Source organism: Camponotus vicinus, unplaced genomic scaffold, assembly GCF_025532165.1.
Source record: "Camponotus vicinus isolate PSW18456_S1 unplaced genomic scaffold, iyCamVici1.0 SCAF_14, whole genome shotgun sequence".
Classification (NCBI taxonomy): Eukaryota; Metazoa; Arthropoda; class Insecta; order Hymenoptera; family Formicidae; genus Camponotus; species Camponotus vicinus.
This window is the reverse complement of record NW_028141950.1, coordinates 3,844,798-3,867,618: the sequence shown is the minus strand read 5'-3', so window position 1 is coordinate 3,867,618 and position 22,821 is coordinate 3,844,798. Positions and strand designations below refer to the sequence as shown.

Sequence of the window (22,821 nt, the reverse complement as noted above, 5' to 3'; positions counted from 1 at the left end):
ATTTTCTTGTTAATTGATTGATATATTCTGTTGCATATACTGAAAACAATGGTTTGAACAAAATCTGACTAGTAAAAAGTGTCTTTATAAAGAGTAAAAAAAGAAAACATATATAGGTACAGGAGAGAAACAATGGATCTTAAATACAAATGAAAATGCATTTATTGTCATACGAAATGAATACAAAAAATACAAGAATTACATGTGTACAATACTAAATGCATTTATCGCCTACTTCGACTTACCAATCGTTTCGCTTACGGTGAATCGCGCGATACTACACTACAATCGCGATTTGTATTAAAGAGGGCACATATATATATTGTATATAAAGTATAAAAAATATATATATGTACACTCTGTCTATTAATATACATATATATTGGTTAGTGTAATTATAAATAAAGGTACGACGAAAAAGAGAGAGAAAGAGAAAGAGTACACGCTTGAAATATCGTCGCCTTTGTCCTCTCTCTCTCTCTGGTTTGTCCTCGCAATTCTTCCATTTACGACGATAACTTATTTGCCAGGGTTCGCCGCGGTCGCCTTTCACAAACGGATACCTGGGTTCCGGGATGCGACAAAGTTGAGGAGCTCGTCGCTGTCCTCGCATACGAAAGGTTTGACGTGGTGACATGCCACGTCGTGCCACTTGATGCCATCATTGTAAAAGTTGTTCAGTATAGACAAACAAGACTCGTCGTTGCCCTGTAAGTAAACGAGATAATTATAATAAATCTTACGATTAGACTGACTTCGAGATAATTATAACGAGATAATTATAATAAATCTTACGATTAGATTGACTTCGGAAAAAATTGAATAAGTTTTTATTCTTGGAAAGTTAGATATGTTACATTTAATTGAAAAAAAAAGTAGTTCAAAAATACACATTTTGTTCAAATTTTCTTTTAATTAGAATGCAATATTTCTAATTTCCAAATATAATAGTGGTTCTTATCTGATTATTGGAAAAATATTAATTTTGCATGTTTTAATTTTTAATTCATAAATGAGATAAATTTGATATAAAATAATCAATTTTTATTTTAAAAAACTAATATATTTTTTTCTTTTACATAATATTATTGAAATAGCAAAAAGCTTTTAAAACATATTAAGCATTAAAAGAAAGATACATGAATTTCATTTTTTTTTAATTCTCAATGAAATGTTGAAAGATCAGGTACATGTAGTATCTAGTTTATAACGAGAGCCTTTAAAAATATATTAAAGGTCACATATAAGAGCATCGCTGAATCCGAAGATGCCAAAACACTTTCACTCTCTCTATCCTACAAGAATATAAATCAGAGTTTCACGAGGTCAGCGCCAAACGTGCGTTACGAAAGCATGTTGGAGCCAATTGCTCCACTTGGCAAAACCTTCGCGGTAATTCCTTCTTTATATTAAATATTTTTTATAACTTAAGCAATCCATTTGTAAAATATATGTTGAAATATACATAAAGGTCCTTGTTTACGTGGAATTATACATGCAATTATCTAAATATTAAAAATATAAAAATTTTGAAAGTAAAAAAAATATCATACCTGTGCAGCTTCGCGGTTGTCTGGTTGTGGTTGACCATATCCTCCAGTGTTGCTCCAGTCTCCAGTGTTACGCTGGCTCGTCGGCCCAATCTTGGCGCCAGATCCAGACCAGAACCATCCGTTAACGTTCTGGGGCTGAAGATCTGGTCGGTCGCAGCCATTGAAGTTGCACTTGCGGCCGGACGTCCAAATGTATCTCACATTTCCTAATTAAACGATAGTATCAATATAACACAAATTTAAAAGTTTATAATTCATGCAATTAATGTGTGACCAAAAATTAATGTGAAGAAATATTTGCTAGGAACAAGAGCAAGAAAACGCGAATTTTTTATATAAATCTGTGGAAACAAATAATTAAATTTCTTATTATCTGAATCGATGTCAGCAACCGATGTCAGCTATAAATTATACGTTGACAACTTTTCAATCTCTGTCACTCTTGATGCATTGATTATTTTCACCCGGATATCCGCGTCACTTGTGACCGCAATAGAATCTTCTTTTCCTAGATATAAAATTATCCAAAATATGATGGCAGGTATTCATAAATACTAAATGAGGCTCAAGGAAGCATGGATAAATAACTATCATTTTCTTAATAATACCATGTATCTCAATCATAAATAGCATCTTATTATCTGAACAATAACTCAAACAACCTCGTATAAAATATCGTATATTCGAATTGCAATTCGATTTATAATTAAAAGAAATTATTAACTGACGTATCTCTATCGTATAATTATACGTGCTATGTAATTACCTTGCGATGGCCGTATTTTATCATTTAATTTTGTACAAAATACTTTTTTGCTGAAATTGCTGAAATTCTGCGAATCTGTATGCACCGAGCATGTTTTGGACTCGAGATGAACATCTTTCAATGAATTATTTACATAAAGATAGACTTGTATAAATTTTGAAAATTTAAATTACTTTTTGAAGTCTGTGCATTTGATCTCGCAGAGTTGCACGCAAATTAATTAAATAAATCGCAGCGCGCTATTAAATTCTTCGGAAGCATCCGCCACCGTTCGTTGACCTGTCAGATGCCTTAAATTTAATTTCTAGCCCGACATTTCCTTATTTTATCTTCCTTATTATATTTTTAACTGCGGTTTTCCGTGGCATGCGGAATTTTTCATCTATTGAATAATTAACTCGCATCCAACAATCTAGGTTTATTACAAAGCACGATGCTTGTTCATTATTAATTATAGCTCAATTAATAATCTTTATTATTTTACTAATAATTATTAATTTATCTTCCTTTTCTAGAGAGACAATTTGATTATTTATAATATAGATAAAAAGAAGGAAAATTTAGTGTTGTACAGTTAAAATTTTTTTCTAAAAGTCTGCATTAATTTAAACAGTCTTGATTAATCAATATCAATTGATTCATTTATAACTGAAAATACTCGAAGAAGAAATTAAAATAGATATATGGATATATAATAATTATTGTTTGAACGGGAAATTAATTAGAATTACTTGAAAGTTCGAGAGAAAAGAAAGTGTGTAAGATAATATATTAAGTGAAAACGTGTGAAATCTTGGCGAAAACTCTTATTATTATAGGGGAGAGAGAGAAGAATATTGATATACATTAATTATCTAACATATATTACATGGAGAGAGAGAGAGAAGAATATTAATATACATAAATTATCTAACAAAAGAAAGGCATAAAATTTCAAGTAATAAATCTCAAGTAATAAAGATTATATATATAAAATATGGACTTTAATGACTATTTAATACAAATTGATCTAACATCGCTGCTTTTGTGTGTGCATATGTGTATGTTGTCATGCAAAATATATCTCTTTAAAACGATACAAAAATCCTGCTTTAAAATAATCAATTATATTATATATTATTTATTAGAGAGACCGAAATATATTAAATCATCATTAAAAATCATCATTATATTCTGTATTTCAATATTGATTGCTCGAATCAAAGTTAATCGATAGTCATTTTAGAGGCAACGAATGTTTCGTTATCGCCGATGACTAACGAGACTCCAAGCTCAAGGAAGACAAATCGTTGAATTACAAGTACCTACATAAAGTCCCTTTCACGTCGGCTCCTTTTTCTACACAGAGCATCAACGGTCAAGTGAAAGTGACCCGCTTAACCGAGTATAGGGGTATACGAGCATCTAGTCATCTGCGAGTCTAAATTGCAACTGAAATTCCTCATCGAGAAGGTTCAAACGGGGTCGTAGAGAAATGACGAAGAGAAATGACGAGCCAAGGCACGAAACGTTACGCCACCGAATCTGCGGACGCGCCTAATCTCGCTCGTTTTCGCTACCCCTTCGTGATATTTAATCGCGCAGCAACATTGTGCAATCATTTGCGCCCGCAAATTGACCGAAGAAGATTCCGCTTTTACTTCTCACGCGCTCGAGAGCCTTCTTTATTGTATTCGTAGGCTCGACAAAGTTGCAGCGTGAAAATTTCCCCGCGGACAAAGAAACGCGAAATGAACGTTAATGAGATTCTATGACGCCTTTCGAATCTTTAATTTAAACGGACTCGGATTTTACATGAATTATGTATGATAATTTTCGTTTAGCAAACAAGAAATAGAAGCACTAATAAAAATTATGTAATCGATATTATGTATAAATAGAAGCACTAAAAAAAATTATGTAATCGATATTTCATATCGATCGGAATTCATCGGAAATTGCGAGAATATTAATGTGACATTGACATAGTTTGTGTTAAGAAAATATTTTCTTCACAATCGCTAAATTGTAAAAGTCAAGAAGTAATTAATTGATCATGATCGCGATTTTCAATCAGATTACAATTATGATCAATTAATTACTTCTTGACTTTTACAATTTAACGATTATCTGACCTATTATAAAGCTCATCTCCATGAATATATGTATAAAAATTGATTAAACAATTATTTTTTTAATAAAAATATTTTACGTAGCTAGGAATAATCGCGCGTTATTTTAAATTTGTAATTGAAAGAATATTTAAAAAGTTGCCGACGAATTGAATTTAATCTTTCAACTTAATGTCACAAGATTTAATATATAATTTGTGCCATAGAGAGAATGTGAATATTTTTACAATTTTAAAATTATTATTTTACAAAACTTCGGCCCAAATACAAATGAAAAAGGTTACGATAAAAATATTTTCAGATCTTAATGGATTAAGTTATGTATGTGAAGAGTAATTTATTCATTTTCACGAAAGTCTTGCAAAAGGTTATACATTTTTACTTAGGACTCGATAAATCTTCATACCTCAACATTTTTATTAAGAAAGCGTTAAGAGTCATCAGAAAGGATTTGTTAGCTAAAGTTTGATGAGACGTTTGGCTACCGGCTACATTGCATCACTCGAATAATCAACGATTAAATCTACCATTTACTAATTCTTGTCGAAATCACCAATTCACGAATTGGCCTCTCTTGATTATTCGCAAGAGATTATATAAGATTATAAATTTTCATAAGACATATATACATATATATGGATTGGCAAAGAAGCAACAACAATTTTGAATTTGTCATCGCGGCAGCTCACCTCTCGCTAGTCTCTGCTTGATGAATTCGTTCTCCTGAGGAGTCTCCAGGGACACGGCGTCCATGCAATGACGACGGCAAATATTACGAGCATCCAGCCAGTCTACCTCGAGACTTCTGGTCGGCTGATGTTCCCAGCTGAAGAAATACGAATGAAGGACTCCTCTGCCATCTCTATATGACGAGTGACGGACACCTGAAGAATGGGCACGTTAATGCATCATCAATAATATAGTTAGTTGTGATTGTATCTCAGTTAATCGATTAATGACAGCTTCGTTTGACATGTTCATCAAATTTATTACACAATTCAGAGAAATATATATAGACTTAGAAAAATGCTGCACGCGTTTTTATACAACTAAAGAATGTAGAACTATTGCTAAATGATTTTGTACCATGAAATCATACGTTACAGAAGATAAATGGAACACACATCCTATGTACTGCAATCGTTTGACGGCTTAACGTGAATTAATTTGCATGAAGCCGCCGTGAGTTACGACACAACGAACGCATTTTAATGAATGAAGAACACTTCTCTTTTCGTCTCTCTTTCTCTCTCTTTCTTAACTCTGGTTTCCCATTATTTTCTACTTAATTAGTTACTGCAACTGTTAACTAAGGAAAGAAAAGATTGCGAAATGTCACTGAAAATACTTACGATTCGCGCAGCTTCGCGGATCGGGCAAGGCTAAACGACGCTGGGCATTCACGACGACGATGCCGACGAGGAGCAAGCAGATGGCCCTCATACTCCCGAACCTTGAAAAGAGAAACAGAACGGTTGTTTATAGGTCAATTTCGCAATACATATCATCGATCTTTATTTATGAATCTTTAGGCAATTTATTGACTTATGTCTAAACCAAAATTATTTAGAATTCTGAGTGCCAAAAAAAAGTTTTCAAATTACATTCCATTCATATACACATAACTAATTATTTCATAAAATATTGTACTTATTAAACTTCGTGAAATATTTGCATCAATGCAAATATGTTGTCGTAATTTGACTAAATTATATTACATTATATAAGGTCTCCAAATGTGAGCCCTTGAAACTTGAAATTTTCGTCATTTCTAGGCAAGCATTGATTATTAATCAGTATGATGCCGCAATTTCGTTTAATACGTGCAAAACATTCACAATGCAACGTACATGCGTATATTTAATTAGCGTAATACAAATGAGAACTATCGTGATTACTATTGCAATCATTCTAGAAAGTGGAAAAATCAGGCGTTTTTGATGTATCATCAAAATGATACTTTTTTAATACTTTTTATAAGTTTATAACTTAGTTTCATCTATTAAAAAATGTGCTAAAAGTTGCCTAGTGTTGAAAAAAATTAATGTTTGATAATTAATATAATAAAAATTAACTTTTTATATATTTGATTTATTCATATTATTCTATATATCGATTAATACGTGAAACATATCTATAGGATTTAAATGATTTTGCCGTTTACAAATTATTTCATGAAATTATTTCCATTGTTAATTTAACTCTGTTTATTAGAAAATATGATAAAATATGATAAAAGTATAACAGTATAAATGCAAGCCTGTTAGAAAGTTCCGACAATGATAATTTTATATTGTATTTATATTCATTTTTAAGCAAATAGTTATTACGTAAATTCAGGGCACACGGCAGAGGCAAACAACATATCATAGACTAGAATAGAATCATGGAATTCGTAAGAAAGTCGGTAATTCTTTCGGGAAATGGGAACACTGAACATTTGCCAACGCTATTGAATATGTGTCCAGCAGTTCGAGGTTACGGGGTTACAAGGCTTTTATGATGCCTGCATGTGTGCTGAATTTGCGCAACGCAATCCTATAAATCATTAAAATTTTTGACATAATTTCTGCAATTTTCTTAAATATAGTGTTTTATAGCTTTCTTAATCACATTTAAAATATATAGTATCTCATGAATTATGTTAAAGAAAAATAAAATTTATAATTAAATAATATTAAAATTAAAAATTTGAAATTAAAATACATTTCGATGTATTTTTAGAGAAAGATATATTCTTAATGAAATTCATTAGAAATAGTTCTCGTTACATCTTTATAATTTTCTTCAAAATTAGTATACAACATTAAAAGAACTGTTATTTAAATAAAAGCTCTTTATTAGATACAAGAGCTATTATATAGGATGGGAGATAAAAATTATAATATGTTATATTTAGAATATCTTTTTTCATATATTGTATTTAATTTGTATGACTAAAGTAGTACTTTTCAGACTTTCTTAATCAATTATTAGAAAAAAATTATTATATTTTAACTATTAGAAATTCTATTTTCTCTCGTGAAACAATCGTTTTATAATTGTTGTCTATTTCGCGATTAATCAATGTTCTAGCTCGATTCGATTAAAGTAAACGGCGAATCGAATTATAACTTCCGGATTGATTTCGCGCGACACGTAAACGTCGGCGCTTCGTGATGGTTTTACTAATGACTGTTATTCATCGTCAGGACAAATGCGAGGCGAACCACTTTCTAGAAAATCAAACGATACGACAGCCACTACAAAATGTATCTATAAAGCGACCAAGTAAAAGCGATCTATGATCACCCAGATCATCGTTCCAATTAATTGCCATTATCTTTAATTCGGAAAGCAATACTTTGCATGATTGTAAAAGCTATCAAGTTGTTTTCTTATGATCTCTTAATTTAATTGTAACCTAAATTCAAACTGACAAATACGCTTTTAAGAAATTATTCAAAGAACGAAATTTTCGCATCAATATTCGCAGTAAAATTAGAAGATATGATTAGTATTTAACTGCAATCTAAAACTATTATAATGATTTAATGATATTTCAATGAAATTAAATGAACAATCCTTGTAAGAAATAGGTGCAGGTGATGTCTACTTTATTTATGATGAAAACAACTTTGTTATAAAGGAAAATAAATTTTTAAATAATTATTGATCAAAAGTAATTATCATCCAGTCACATAAAAATTTATATGAAGAGAATATTAAGAGAAAGATTATTCAGAATTATTTATTATTGATTATCTAATTTGATAAACTTGTATAACTAAGTACACACATACACACAATATATATATACACACGATGAGTAGAGTCATGAATTTGCTAAATATAAGGGAAAATAAACTTTCAAATTATTAATAGAAAATAATTAAAAATCATCAAGTTATATAAAAGTTTATATTAGAAAGATTATTCATTGTTGAATTATTTATTACTGATTATCTAGTTTGTGACAAATTTGTATATCTAAGTACACGACAAATAGTCATTTGAATTCTAAATATCTGATTTAATCACTGCACATCCATATTTATTAACCATCGTATATTAGAGGCTCGCGACTATAATACACTTTCTTTTTTAAAAATAATGGGCTGGTTTGTCTCGAAAGTCTACATGTGTGGCGTTTTTGCATGATAATAATCATTAATATTTATATATCATTGAATCCATAACACTGACAACGTGTATGAGAAAATCTCCAGCTGGGAAAAATTAAGAACGTAAAAACTTTAACAAACAATGCAACCAAATCTCGGAGCTCACGTTTTGGTATAAGAAAAAAGTTAAATGAAGAAGAACATTGTGTCGCTATTCATCCGATTCATTCTTCCACAATAGAAGGATTCTTTGACAATCATTTCCTTCGCGCGTAGCCGTCAATTAGGATGGAAGTGTAAGTGTTATTATAATAACTGTAATAAAACATGTATTGTGCCATGACATGCGATAGCGCGTTAAATGTATACCGCGTGAAATGGAGTGTTCAGATCGAAAGTTGATAGCTCATCGCCAGAATAGAGGTTGATGGGTTATGAGAGCGGCAATACGTATTAACGAGATAAGACATCGTGTATTTAATGATCGATTTTAATGAATGAGGCCGGGTATAAAGTGAAATAAATTCATACATTGGATAAATTGAGAATAAAATTGTTGATATCCTTTTCACGTAACTCTCTTATATCTTGTCTTACAATTAAATTAATCTTAGAGATTTTATTGTATTATTTTCACTCCATTTCACTTTCAACATATTTAGATTGGAACAGTTTTCTCTTTTATATAAAAATAAAATAGTAATAATAAAAAATAAAACTATATATATTGATGGTTGAGAAAATACATATTTATATGATATATATATTGCAATTTAAAAAATATCTGTTATATGTTAATTTAATCGGTTTTTCGTTTCTAGCAGATTATAATTATATTTATTTTTTTTTATATATTATTTTTATATAATATATTTATAATATATTTATAATTATATTTATTTTTTATATATTATTTCTATAATTATATTTATTTTTTAAATATGCGTTTAGAAGAATAAAAACTATTGAATACTCGTCAATGCACTTTTGCTATAGGATAGATAACGCAACAGATAAAAAGGTTAACGATGTCTTAATGATATTTATTAGATCCCTCTTTTCTAGATGTCAATTCAATTTTCTCAATGTGAGAAGTGCTATGCGGACATAGCGCTAACATACTCAACAATCGTCAAGTGATCTCAACGAGTATTCCCTTTTTTTATAGTTTGTCATTGCAAAACTTGCCGTTACATCATTCTCGAACTCTCGTCACCTGGTGATCTTGCATCAACGTCTCCTCGGGATTGTTCCGATACTTCAATTGAGATACTCAAAGAAGATCATAATTTTCTCGTGAAAGACACGAGAATGAAAGAGAGAGAAAGAGAAGAAAGAGGAACGTCTCGAGTTTATTCAAATATGATCAGCAAACGAATGCTATGAATTTGGTTGTTATCGAGTCTTGGTTGTGCAAAATCCCTTGCGAAAGAACATTTCTATGCACGAAAGCAAACAGACTTCAGTAATATGTCTTCATTATACATGTCCTCACCTACGCAATTTTCCTCTTTGAAATGCATCTCCTCTCGTATGCGATGCGTTTATTTTTTTATGCAATAAACCTTTAATCAACACTATTCTTCTACTATTCTTCAAACAGTATATTTATTTACAAAGCAATTTATTTTGCACCGTGCGATCAGCTGTTTAATAGAATCAGCCGAAATCAAAATAAGATGTAAGAATTGAGAGATAATTGCTAGTAAATAATAATTGGGCAATAACTTAAATATGTTGAGTATTTTAGTATTATATCTGTATAATACTTCTCGTCATCGAGAAAATTTAATTAATATCTAGAAAGAAAGGATTTAATAATGTAATTAAAACATCGTTAACCTTTCACCTGATGCATTATAATTATATAATAACAAATAATGCGATTCTTGGTAAGAAAAATAGCAGTGAAGGTAATATAAGATTAATATATATATTATCAAAATATCAATATATTATATATTATCAAAAAAATTATCTTTCCGAGACTAATAAAATATATTATGCTCCAACATTCATTTAAAACTAGATAAAAAGAATATTATTTTCTATAATTCGTTGTATATTTGTTTATATAAACACGTGAGAATTAAAATAATCCATATATTTAAACTATATAAATTATATTTAATTTTATAAACTGTTAAATTATATTTAACCTAGGCATGTGCGGGGTAAAGTTGGAAAAGAAAAGATCAATCGATGGGATTCAGAGTTGGAGTCCAGTGACCCCGTAACCACATTGTTGGATTCTTTGCGGTTCACGTCGATCGTTGAGAAAATTCCAACGCTATTTCTTCGCGTAAGGAATAATTCCTAGTAGACAGAAGCGAAGATTTTTGTCTTTCCCCCCTGAAAATTATATATAATGCAACCTAGACTAATAGAAAGAGAATAATAATTCTCGAGCTTTTTTCATGGAGCTAATGATACTACCGTGAATAATCAACTCTTCTCACATTCTTTATTGTTTCTCATCTTATCCAGACGCGGAAGCGCTAACGTTACAATGTATCGTTATTACATGATGCAATGGCAGCTAATTAATGTAATGCAAACGTAGACGCTAATTCGTTATGGTGCGCCATTATATTACTTTTCACAAATCAAGAGATACGATATTTCACCGTTTCTTAAAAAACAGGACGTTTCGTAATGGTAATTAAACCATCGCTTTTATGTGGAATAACCATGTTGGCAGGGTAGAATTAACTATCACTATGAAAGTTCCTTAATATTATTTCATTATGTCATTTTTTTGAAAAGAATAATTTTGTATAACAAATTACATTTTTTCGCGAGAATCTTTTCACTTTTTATCGAGAAGGAAACAAAGAAAAATACGTTTCAAAATTTTAAATAAAGCTTATGTATTAAGTTATGAATTTAAAGATATCTCTGTTTTTATTATGTGATGATAGTATAGTAGTAATATTAAAGAGTTAATTTTTTTGAACTCTTTACTTGCAGCTAAAAAAGTGAAAGTAGTCGAAATTTAAAATATTATAATATTTTAAGCAAGAGAGAATAAATATAATAATTATAAAACTATTTAATATAGATCATATGTGTAATCAATAAAATTGTATATAATTATGATATTTTCTAGAGAAGTGCGAACACAGAGTAAATACGGCTAATATCTGTTATTCGTAATCTACGAGAAGATAATAGGATGTTCGCGGTATCTTTAGAAACGAGACGTTCACAACCAGTGAAACTTGATGTGATTTTGCAATGCGTTTTTTTTTTATCTAATTTTTATCAGGCAACTGACTTTCCTCGAATCACGGTTGCCAGTCTCAGCGAGGGGCTGCAACTTTCTAAACCATTCGTGACACTCGCATCACGAAGTGGCGGTCTCGGATGAACATCGCCATCGAAGATATATCTCATTAGACCTCTTTTAGATACTTGCAGTATGTTTCCGCGCCATAATTGAAAAAGCATTTTGAAAATAACACGATTTCTCGATATTTCTCTTCGAAAATCAAAATAGGTAGTTGAATTATAAAAGGATATAACTAAAATACAAAAGCGATGTACAAATTCAATATAATATCTACAATACATTATCATTAAAATATTGTAAATATTGTTCAATTCGCAAACAATACATTTTAAATATAAAGCAATTTTCATTGCTGCAAAATTATATAATTATTTTAATCATTGAATTTGCTGGTTTTATTCAAAAATATTTTTTATATCTGTTATTTAAACAGACTGAACAATATTTCAGAAACTAGAAATGCCCAAATTATATAATAATTAAATTATATGTGTGTGTGCTCGAGTTTTATAAATACTTTTATGAATTGCAGCCACTTTTTTATAGTATTATTGATTTTGATGTAGATATAAAATCTGAACAAAAATAATTTTCTAAAAATCTGTAGTCTATTTCGTCAAATTTTTAATATTTTTAAAAGTGGATAGTAACACTATGATTAGGCTTATGCATTTTTTATTATATATGTCACAAAATTAAAATTCTTAAACGCATTTTTCTCTGTTTTCTTTTTGAAAAAAAATTTCCACGAAAAGATGTAATTATACATATATATAATGATCAATGTCTAGTCTAAAGATAAAAGCAACAAGTATTTAAATGCCAAAAAGTGGCATGAAATATTCAAGATGATTTTCGTATTACGTGATTATTTTGTATGAATTAGAATTATGTGAAGTACACAAAAATTGAAAGTTCCGAAACAAGATTTTTTAATGACAATAAAAAGCCTTTGATGTAAATTCGCGATACAAAGTTAAGATAAATTTATAGGTCATTAATAAGTCCGAGAAGTCGCGAATGGGAAATTTTTTCAACGAATGCAAATGAGCGAAATATTGAAATCCATCGAAATCGAATCGAAGAATTCCGGAACTTCGGAATTAAGATGGTACCGATTGCTCTTTCACGAGATGCATATTGATGCTAATTTTAAACACGCACGTAAATTACCCAATATAATTAACATATTACATAGTCAGTGATATAATATAAAATTATATCTGAATATAAAAAAATCTGATCTTAAATCATGAATATATTATGTTCTAATTAAATCTGCATACTATGTATATTACATATCATATTGATGAAGGTGAAAAAGTAATGCTCTGTCCGTAAAATTGTATTTTTTTAAGAAAATGTGATGAGAGAGAGAGATAAAAAGCCAAAGGGATGCGTTCATTGTACATGGTTATCAAGAGCCGCGCTTTGTTCTCATCGGTCGATTCAATATGGCGCAGTAATAGAAAGGAAAGTTGTTCCAGAATCGACTCATTAGTCCGGTTATCTTCTTTCGTCGAAGACACGTGCATCGCCCGAGGGTTTGCGAACGAGATGAAGAAGAAGAAGAACATCGTCGCCGAGAGTACGATCTTGAAGTTTGGTACCGTTATGAGCCACCGGGTATACACTCCCTAGCGGCTTTTCGTTTCTCTCGGGAAGAAATGTGCGAATTTGCTATTTTACTAATTAAAGCATACGTTCTTTTTTTGCAAATTTCATATCAGGTATTTATATCTCGATATTGTTTTGGATTATATTATTTTATATTATATTATCTTTTATGTAATTTTATTTTTATTGCTAAGTTTTATAAAATGTAAATTAATGATAATTTTTAGAATATTTTAATATAGTAATATCTTTTTTTAAATATTTTATTTGCAAAAGTTTTTAATTCAGCTGAAGCCTCAACCTCAAGACATTTTAATAATGAATATTGAATATTATGTAAATATATTCTGTATATTTTATATTTACTGTTTAATTGAAAGTTTTGAATTATCTAATTTTATCTGTTATGGGGAGGGGGAGAATTACCTGCTTCTTGCATCATGGTCTTTAATTATAACTCAAGTATATCATAATGTCTTGCATGGTGCATGTATGTGTTAGACACGCGTGATGCACTTTCTAGTCTAAAAAGCATCAAGATACATGGTAACTATTTTTTAATGGCAATGTGTTGTCGCGTTATGATTTATATGATTTATATAAATAATAAATTTATTTAATTTATTAATAAATTTATATATAAATAATAAATTTATTTAATTTATTAATAAATTTATATATTATTATGAGACTATCTATTATTATGAGAATAATAGAATTGCGTTAATATAATATACTGAAACTTATGCATAATAATTAATACAACACGCGTTGGCCTAGAGATTTTTTCATTTATCAATTTTATTTCTTTCTAAAAGAAATTATCAGAATAGCTTTTATTTTCGCTTCATCATAGATATTTTTTTCCTGTCGTAAAATATTAATTGCTACTTTTCCACGCTGTAAGCATGAGAGGTGTGCTTTTCTTTCATTATTTTTTGCAATAATCGTATCACATTATGAAAAACAATGCAGGCTATTGGACATGTTTGGTTAACATTTGTGGTTTGCGGTAAACTAAAGGCACGTCGCGGTCAAAGTGACGGAGATTAATAATGCTCGCCACGTTGAAAGCAGATGCTCTGACCGTTTACTTTACTCAGTGTTTCTCTTGCAGAGGTATCGATTCCGTACCCCTGTAATTTGAATGTGAGTAACCGCGCGCTACAGTAATTTGCTTTACACATACTAGTTACGTTATAACAAGCTACAATGTAATATCTATCTGCTACTTACATGGCAGTCGTTAAAATAATTCTAATGATTATTCAATTATAGAGAAACCTTTGTGCCCCAAACAGCATAGCATATATTTACAGAATTAAGATTCAGAATTTTTCACTGGCCAAATAATTGTAGAGATAAAAATTGTATTTTTTTATATGTCGAGCAAATTAGAATTTTGTTAATTTTGTTTTCTAATAAATTAACGAGGAGATTTAAAATTTCTAATCGATAATGAAATTTTAATCATGAGATCAGAAATTCTAATTTGCTATCTAAAATGTACACATCGCAGAGAGTTTACAAGGATTTCTTCTACTTCGACAAGTCTACAAGGATTTCTTCTACTTGGACAAGTAGTGGTAACGACTATCACGGGCAATATCAAAACCGTCGTGTCGTCGTGACATCTGTCCGACTTGACGTCGAGCTTTCCAAGTATTTGTGAGACGCGACCGCCGTCGTGCCATTCACGCGAACAGGAACGAGAATGAGAATGAGTATGAGAATGAGAACCGTAGGTGTAGGAAAACGACACTCACTAAATAGTGAATGTGTGCATGCCTCTACACATACGTGTATGTGTGCGAACCACATCGCGTTGTAACCGTTAGCTGGCCGGCTTTACGTCCAGCCGACTCTCTTCCAGGAGTCTCTTACAGTTTGTCCGAGGTGGACTTTTGTTAACGGCAATGTTGGTATCCCGCGTTCTATGGACTGTGTCTGGATTCTGGTGAACCCGACACGGCAAAAACGAGACGAATCAAGTTCATAAAAAAAAAGACAGATTCCACTTCGTTAATGACTCCCCTCGTCTGAACGATATCGGGGTTTACTACTTGATACTTAAGAAGACTTTAGAAATGCGTTCATGAGTCACATCGTGAATTTAAAAGCAGAAGATGGCAATCTCGAGTTTCCATCCTTAATTACATCGAATCAATTGGATAATCTTCACCTTTCTTCCTCTTAATGGAAGATATGATGCAAAATTACTGCCATCAATCGCGTAGAATCAGCGTGTTTTCAACGTATTTTTATTCGATATAAGTTATTTTTTTAATCCTCGTTAAATTTCTATCTTAACTTTCTATAATGTATGATATTTTATACAATTTTATTTCAAATTGTATTATATTTAAGTACAAGTATTACACTGATATAAAAAATAGAATACTATTCTTTAGAATATGCCATATAATCATGAATGTTAAAATTAATTTCTAATTTCTGACTTCTTACAGATTTATACCTTACAGATTTATACCTTATATATTCTATAGTTTTATATTTTGATATATTTTTAAATTAAAACAATGCGTAATTTAAAATCTCTTTTTTTTCAAATAAATTTAATATAAAATATAAAAATATATCTCAAGAGCGATTTAAAACAAAATAAAAATATTCAAGTAATATTACACTGACTTTTTTAAAAAGTTGCTTAATTAATACTTTCCTAAAAAAAAAAAAAAAAAACATCAAGTATATACACTTGAAAAAGCGTTTACAGATTCGAAATCCTTTGATGGTAATTACACCTTTGCCTACCTAATTCACAGAAACGATATTAATCTCTTTTCTTTTGCTTTGTTTTGTGTGATGCAGATCTTCTTAAGGAGGGATCGTGTCAACTCATTTTACCTACATAAAGTGTCGAAATCTTGCGATAGCGCAAAGTGTACAATCATGTACGCTTTTCACTCGTCGCTTTGTGTGAGAAGATAAATCGCAATTATCTTAAAAATGTGAAATTTACTTTATTAGAAAACAGGACGCCATTTTCCCGATTTCCATTAACCTGTCATATGTCAGAATTTGCAACAAAGTATAAGAATATTTTTTATTCTACAACACATTAAATGCTTATATTAATCAGAAGAGAGTTTTTAAATCTAAAAAAAATACAGGGAAGTGCGATAAATGATACAAGTGAAAGGAAACTTCAAAGGGGATAAATCATTAGGGAAATATTAAAAAAACAATTTCTTTTGCATAAATAACATATTTAACGTCCTGTGCGTACAACGAAACAAATTGAGAGTCTAAAAATATTTATATCCATAAATGCAAGTGTGTATAATCCGCACAATCGTTTACGTAATCGTGCAATTTTATTTGAAGATACCACGCGAATAAAAAAAAATAAAATGTCAGGAAACTCTCTTGATACAAAATGAAACATGTTTCGAAATAATGATTAAGAGCATTAAATTCTCCTGGTGAGAGGCAACATGTTTTTTCATAGTTGATTTAAACATTGCATAAACGACCGATGTAAAAGCATTCTGGCATCGATTTCGCAAAATAACATTTTAATGATCCAAAGAATTTAAATTCAGCTACTAGTTTGCAAAACCAGTTAATATTAACAAATTAATTTGAAGCTCAAAGATAGTAAAAATAGGTTTATAGCATGATTGGTATAGTTACTTGTAAGCATGTAAAGAGAATTTTATGATGCTAACTTTATCATGTACATATTTATTATTATTATTTCATCAATAACTGAAATAGATTATTTGGACTTCCTAAAATTTCGAGAAAGTGATTTTTCATCAATTTTGAATTGAATAAAGAATTTTGCTTTTATTATAAAATTTTAAATGCTTCAATTTTTATTTTAATAGTAAATGTTTTCCTCTAGTTTCTACTTATTAATTTATCTTTACTTTAAATATAAAATTTTTGATATTTAAATTAATCTATATACATTGTGTGTTATTCACGTTATAGAGATTTATCTCTCTTTTTAACATCCAAAAATAATTCATCACTCCTAAAAAAATTGATAAATATGGTTCTACTCGAATGCCTTTTTTTCATTCTGAATTAGCGAGGAAACATGTAGAGCAAAATAAAGTCAATCGAAATAAGGACATGCTACTGATGAGGAATTGAAGATTCGAAGATACTTTCGAAACACGGTCACATCAAGATGAAAAAAAAATCGTCCAATCAATAATGCGTTGGCGTAATTCGAACAATATGAATTATTCGTACAATTAATTTGCAGAAATTTAGCAAATCGTTTTTACAACAAGCTTAAAATGGTTGTATACATACAAATATTTAGGAATATCTGATATTAATTTTAATAACATATCGATATTAATTTTTAATTAACTAACTAAGAAATCGGGATATCAATAACTTTCTTTATATTGTAAGTAATTTATTAATTAAAAAACAAACTTTTATCAAAAGATTTGGCTTATTCACGTTCATCCTTAAATACAAAATTTTTATCGTTATCAATGCAGCAAACTTTGGATCTATATATCAATGATGTTATTATTTAAATACATCTATCTAATATATATAAGTTTATATGTTTTTGCGATGTTCCTATCATCGTAAAAATTGTCCACATATTGTCGGACAGTAAATCGAGTAGATCCGTTACTTACAACTTTGGATGCAGCATCTTGCATATAAACTTTCACGAGCGACCGTTTACTTATATCATTAATAAATCGAAGACCCCGTACGAGATAGACTAACGCGAGAATATTAATCTTGAATACACGTTGTTATTTATTCAGCATCGACACTCAATATTATAAATTAAAAGCCGAGAAATAATTAAAAAAATTCCACAAATAATTTCGAAGAATTTAAAAAAAAATAGGAGACATTCTACATTTTTCTAAAGAAAATTTATACTTAAAATCACCTTTATAAAAAATCTAGCGTAAAAGAGACCTTTTGTTAAATTGAGTTAAAGAGTAACTGGAACAGATTTGTCTAATTTATTCTTTTTTATGTGAATATCATATTTTCTAATTGTATACTTTCTTCGTTAAAATTGACTTTGTCATCTCTGTTGGTATAAAATTAATATCATGCATCTTTCTACCTATTATTAACATAATTACGAGAGACACCAGACATGTTTTCACTACATAAAAGTTAATAACAAACGACATACTCATTACAACTTTTAGTTCTGAGAAAATAGCACTTTACTTTTCGGGAATTAATTTGAAACTGAGTTGCATAAATATTTAATATTAAGTGTTAAAGAATATCAAAGTCTTGAAGCTTTTGTCAAGAAAGTACATCAAATTCATTAAAAAATCGATCATTAAAATCAATATCGGATATTCTGACTTATTTTACATAATGAAATATTTACTTTAAATGAGTTTTTTGCGCATTTTTGATGCAAAAGTTGAAAAGCTCGTTGATTTCAATCTACAATTTGGATATAATGAGCATGACTTTAAAATTGAAATGCAACATCCTGTCATCACCTTGTATAAACCGCGAATTGAGTAACATGCGTGTTAGACCTAAGATGTAACTTTCAACCACGTCAACTAAACAAAAGCTCGTAAATCGTTGGCGCAACATTACTACATTAGATTCTCATGCAATATACTATTTTTCTTGATGTATTGCGCCTTTATCCGAAATGAGGAAGATTCCCGAGCTTGTATAAATCATTATGTCATATCTTTGGCAAGTTAGGACTATCAACTGTCAGGTATTTAATATTTTGATAATTTTGTTAGGAAGGGCATGGCACATACACACGCGTGTTGATGAAATTTATCAGGACTTGAAGCCCACATAACTTCAGTGAGTTCAATGTTCGATATTGCAACAGAAAGATATGCCTTATATTTCTATTCTCGCGTCAGTGTCATAGAGACATTTTTTGAATATATACAATGCTTTTCACCATTTTACGAATGTTTATAAAAGATTGTCGAAATTTTCGATAGAAATATATAAAACTGCTCTTTGAATTAAAAACATTTTACCAATTAGAAATTAAATATTGAGAGAGAGAGAAGAGGGAACTGTTTATAAGGGAATAATTTATAAGCTTATCTCATTCTTGCTTTGAAATCTTGAAATAAAAATGATTTGAGAATCTTTAGTCGAGTTTATTACTTCTCTATTTTGTATTTGTATTGAGACGTTGGTATCAAATAGCATCGAAATTTAAATTCATAGTCGAATAAAATATTTTACTTACAGAAGAAGCGGTCCTTGAGGATGTTGTGAAATTTTGAAGATAGTCGATGATCCCCTTCTTTCTGGCTAGTCGCCTTTTTCCCTGATCGGATTTACCTAGGGACGACAGCTGAGAAAGAGACTTCGATGTCAAACGATGATGATGACGATAGGAGGAATCGAGGGTCGAGAGTGCGAAGCGCAGGATCTGATGAATCGCAAATACGGGAAAGGAATGAACTGGCGGACGGTCGCGATGAGCCGGTATATAGTCGGCCCACATTCCCTAGTGGTACGAGTAACCTAAATTACTCCCACCAGAACGGGGCATCATCCTCATCAGGTAGACGTTGGGTTCTCCACAGGTGGGATACGAACCCCACCTGTTCGTCGACATCGGGAATTGTACTTGTACATACCGGTTCGTATAGCGATAGCATTATCGTCCACCTTTTCGTCCTCTTCGTCTTTATCCCCACCAAGGAGATTTGTCGACGATCATCGTCGTTTCGAAAATCTCCTCTTATCCCGGCGGTGTGATCTTCGATCATGCAAGAGTGCAATCCCTTGTCTCCTGAGATGAGAAAAAGAATCTCGTTGAATGAGTATAACTGGTAAGCCCTGATTCCAGTAAATGTCAAATTACGTAATATTATTTTATCGATGCAAAAATCGCATTAATAATCGATCGAATAATCGATCGATTAAATATTTATTTAATTATGTAATGACGTTGAATTGACTCGTTTGAATGAGAACAGTTGCTATTTTTGTTTATTAGAACGGATTTCATCAAGTTGTCATTTAAATGGCAAGATTAACATTTTGAAGTCTGAATATCAAAATTAGAGAAATTTGTCTCTCGATCTGTTATGCAACTGTCGGATCGAAAAGAAGATGTAATATCAGACGTGAAAAAATGCAGCCACTAGTTTACATTATAATAATATTAAAAGAAAGAGCAAGTCTATCAGAACAAGCAATTGTATCGAAAAAGAAATTTTAAAAAAGGAAAGGGATCTGTCTCGTTTGAACACATTTGATCTTTTATTTTTTTACAGAATATATTTCTATCGTAGCGAATGATTATTATCTTGCTGGTGAATAATTCGAAAGGCCATGCCTCGTGACACCAAAACTACTTACGGCCGGGACTATAAAATATACGACATAATGACTATGCAAGCATTTAGTAGTCAAGATGACAATTCCTTGGGAAATGTCTTTTCGATCGCGAAGTACGATGAGTCGTTTGCCGTTTGAAGCGGCTACGAGAGATGTCCTCTCGCTTCTTCAAGTTCTCTTCTTACGATATCACAGAGTAGCATCAACTTGCCATATTTGATGTGACGTTTGCTACAGCTGTATCTTTGCAATATAATTATCGTCTGTCTAACGAGACTTGTAACGGTTACAAGTAATTATATATATGAAAAATGATATAAGTAATGTGCAAGAAATATTGTCTCAAAATATGTGCAACAGATGCATCATTTAATTTTTATTCTAAATTTTAAATATATTCTAATTGTAAGTAAATAACAAATATAATTTTGAGTGATATTAATTACAATGACAATAACATCTTTGGACGATTTATTCGGCAAGCATTGAACATCTAGTTTTAGTTGAAACTACAAGGTTCATTAAGATCCGGTTGCATGAATAATAGGAATAAATTATATTAACATCTATTCATTTTGAGTCTAATTAATTATCGATGTCACACAATCTTTAACACAAAGATTATTGGCTTGCAAAATTCGTCTTGCGAATGATTTCCTCGAATTTTTTTATTTATAAAAAAATCGCGGCTGACTCGTTTGTCTGTCGTTACATTATAAAATTTATATTTTATGAATGCTTAATCCCACATAATACATGTCTCTGAAAGAGATATTTAAAAAAACGACCTAAGACATCTTATCGTCTTTTAAACGCCTGTAAGATGTCTTTTGGCCTTTTTGAGCCGTCTGGAATATTTCAATTATTTCTCATTGCATTCATAACTCGAAGATATTAATTCAATATTTTTCCTTATGTAAGAGAGAAGGTGTAATGAATTTTTCACAATTTCTGCGAAAATGACATTATTCAAAAGACATATTTCAAGACATCGCAATTTGTAATGCACGATAAGACATAACAATTTAAAAGTTTTAATGCTACTTTACCATAGAGAGATGTATGCCATCCTATGCATGTTTAATTACACAAGTAGCAAAGGTCTTTCGATAGAAATTAACACACCGCAAAATATAATTGATTGATGAGTATCTACGCCATTCAAGGATTACTTGGATACTTATTAGATATCTACGATTATATTCTATTTAAATCGCGATGTCATACAATTTGATATATAGTTATGTTAATAGGATTATAATTAAAATTACATAAAGTGCGTTTCCGTCTTGATATGATACTTTAATTAATTTAATCATTAAATCAATGATATAATGACATAACAGTACCTGTATATCTTGAAGAGTAAATTTTCTCAGTCTTAATATATCTTTCGTAGATATCTTATCTGGAATCTCTCACAATCGCAATAAAATTTCCGCAAAATCTCTTACGTGCGCGTTAAAAATGGACAATCTCCCTCGCAATTAAATATATATCATAGCGCCCTCGTAATATTATAACCGAAATTATTCATCAGTGATGTCATGATAATTCGGATACTACAGTCTCGTATGAAATTTACATGTCCTATAGTCGATAATAAAGTTTTCAAAAATGCGTAATATAAATTTATAATTTATGCTGTCAAAATTATCTTTGACATATCAATGACATGTAATCATTAGCTAGATATGTAAAAAAATTCAACATTATTTTTCTCGATATATTATATCTCGTAATAAACGCGTATATAAAATTTGATTCGTGATGTCTACAGGTTATTCCTTTAACCATTAAATCCTGGCTACTTTCATGATACGCGACAGGAGAAGAAATTCGACGTGGCCTCGAATATTGCATCAGGTTATCGTTCCTCTTTCGTCGCCGCAAAAAAACGAAACCTCGTGAAAGAACGAGCCGGCTCGCGACGCTCGCCGGAAAATCGATGACACACGGCCGGCCGTCGCCATTTGCGCATTTTGCGCGCGGCGCTGCGTTCGACGGATGTATTCCTACGCGTCGCGTATCGACCGCGCCACGCAACTGCACGACGCCGAATCCG

General features: G+C 30.6%; 1 protein-coding gene across 2 annotated transcripts; it reads right to left on the bottom strand.

The window, feature by feature from the left end:
* Window positions 1-144: 144 nt before the first annotated feature.
* On the bottom strand, window positions 145-20,266 carry Ctl5 (C-type lectin 5). 2 transcript variants are annotated; one of them, XM_083088846.1, is made up of 6 exons: window positions 20,051-20,266; window positions 19,654-19,917; window positions 5,783-5,883; window positions 5,120-5,314; window positions 1,554-1,759; window positions 145-708 (listed from the first exon to the last, which is right to left on the bottom strand). In XM_083088846.1, exons 3-6 carry the CDS (start codon window positions 5,871-5,873, stop codon window positions 550-552), a joined length of 651 nt encoding a protein of 216 aa, XP_082944972.1. In that variant the 5' UTR covers window positions 5,874-5,883; window positions 19,654-19,917; window positions 20,051-20,266; the 3' UTR covers window positions 145-549. The 2 variants fall into 2 exon arrangements, with proteins under 2 accessions (XP_082944972.1, XP_082944973.1); XM_083088847.1 differs by having other exon boundaries at window positions 19,654-19,839.
* Between the last annotated feature and the right edge of the window lie 2,555 nt (window positions 20,267-22,821).

What these genes read in the sequence shown, in the direction of transcription:
- Ctl5 (XM_083088846.1), bottom strand. Translation starts at nt 5,873, where the DNA reads ATGAGGGCCATCTGCTTGCTCCTCGTCGGCATCGTCGTCGTGAATGCC. An exon ending in TCCGCGAAGCTGCGCGAATC is followed by an intron (nt 5,315 to 5,782) that starts GTAAGTATTTTC and finishes CCCATTCTTCAG; the next exon opens with GTGTCCGTCACTCGTCATAT. An exon ending in ACAACCGCGAAGCTGCACAG is followed by an intron (nt 709 to 1,553) that starts GTATGATATTTT and finishes GTTTACTTACAG; the next exon opens with GGCAACGACGAGTCTTGTTT.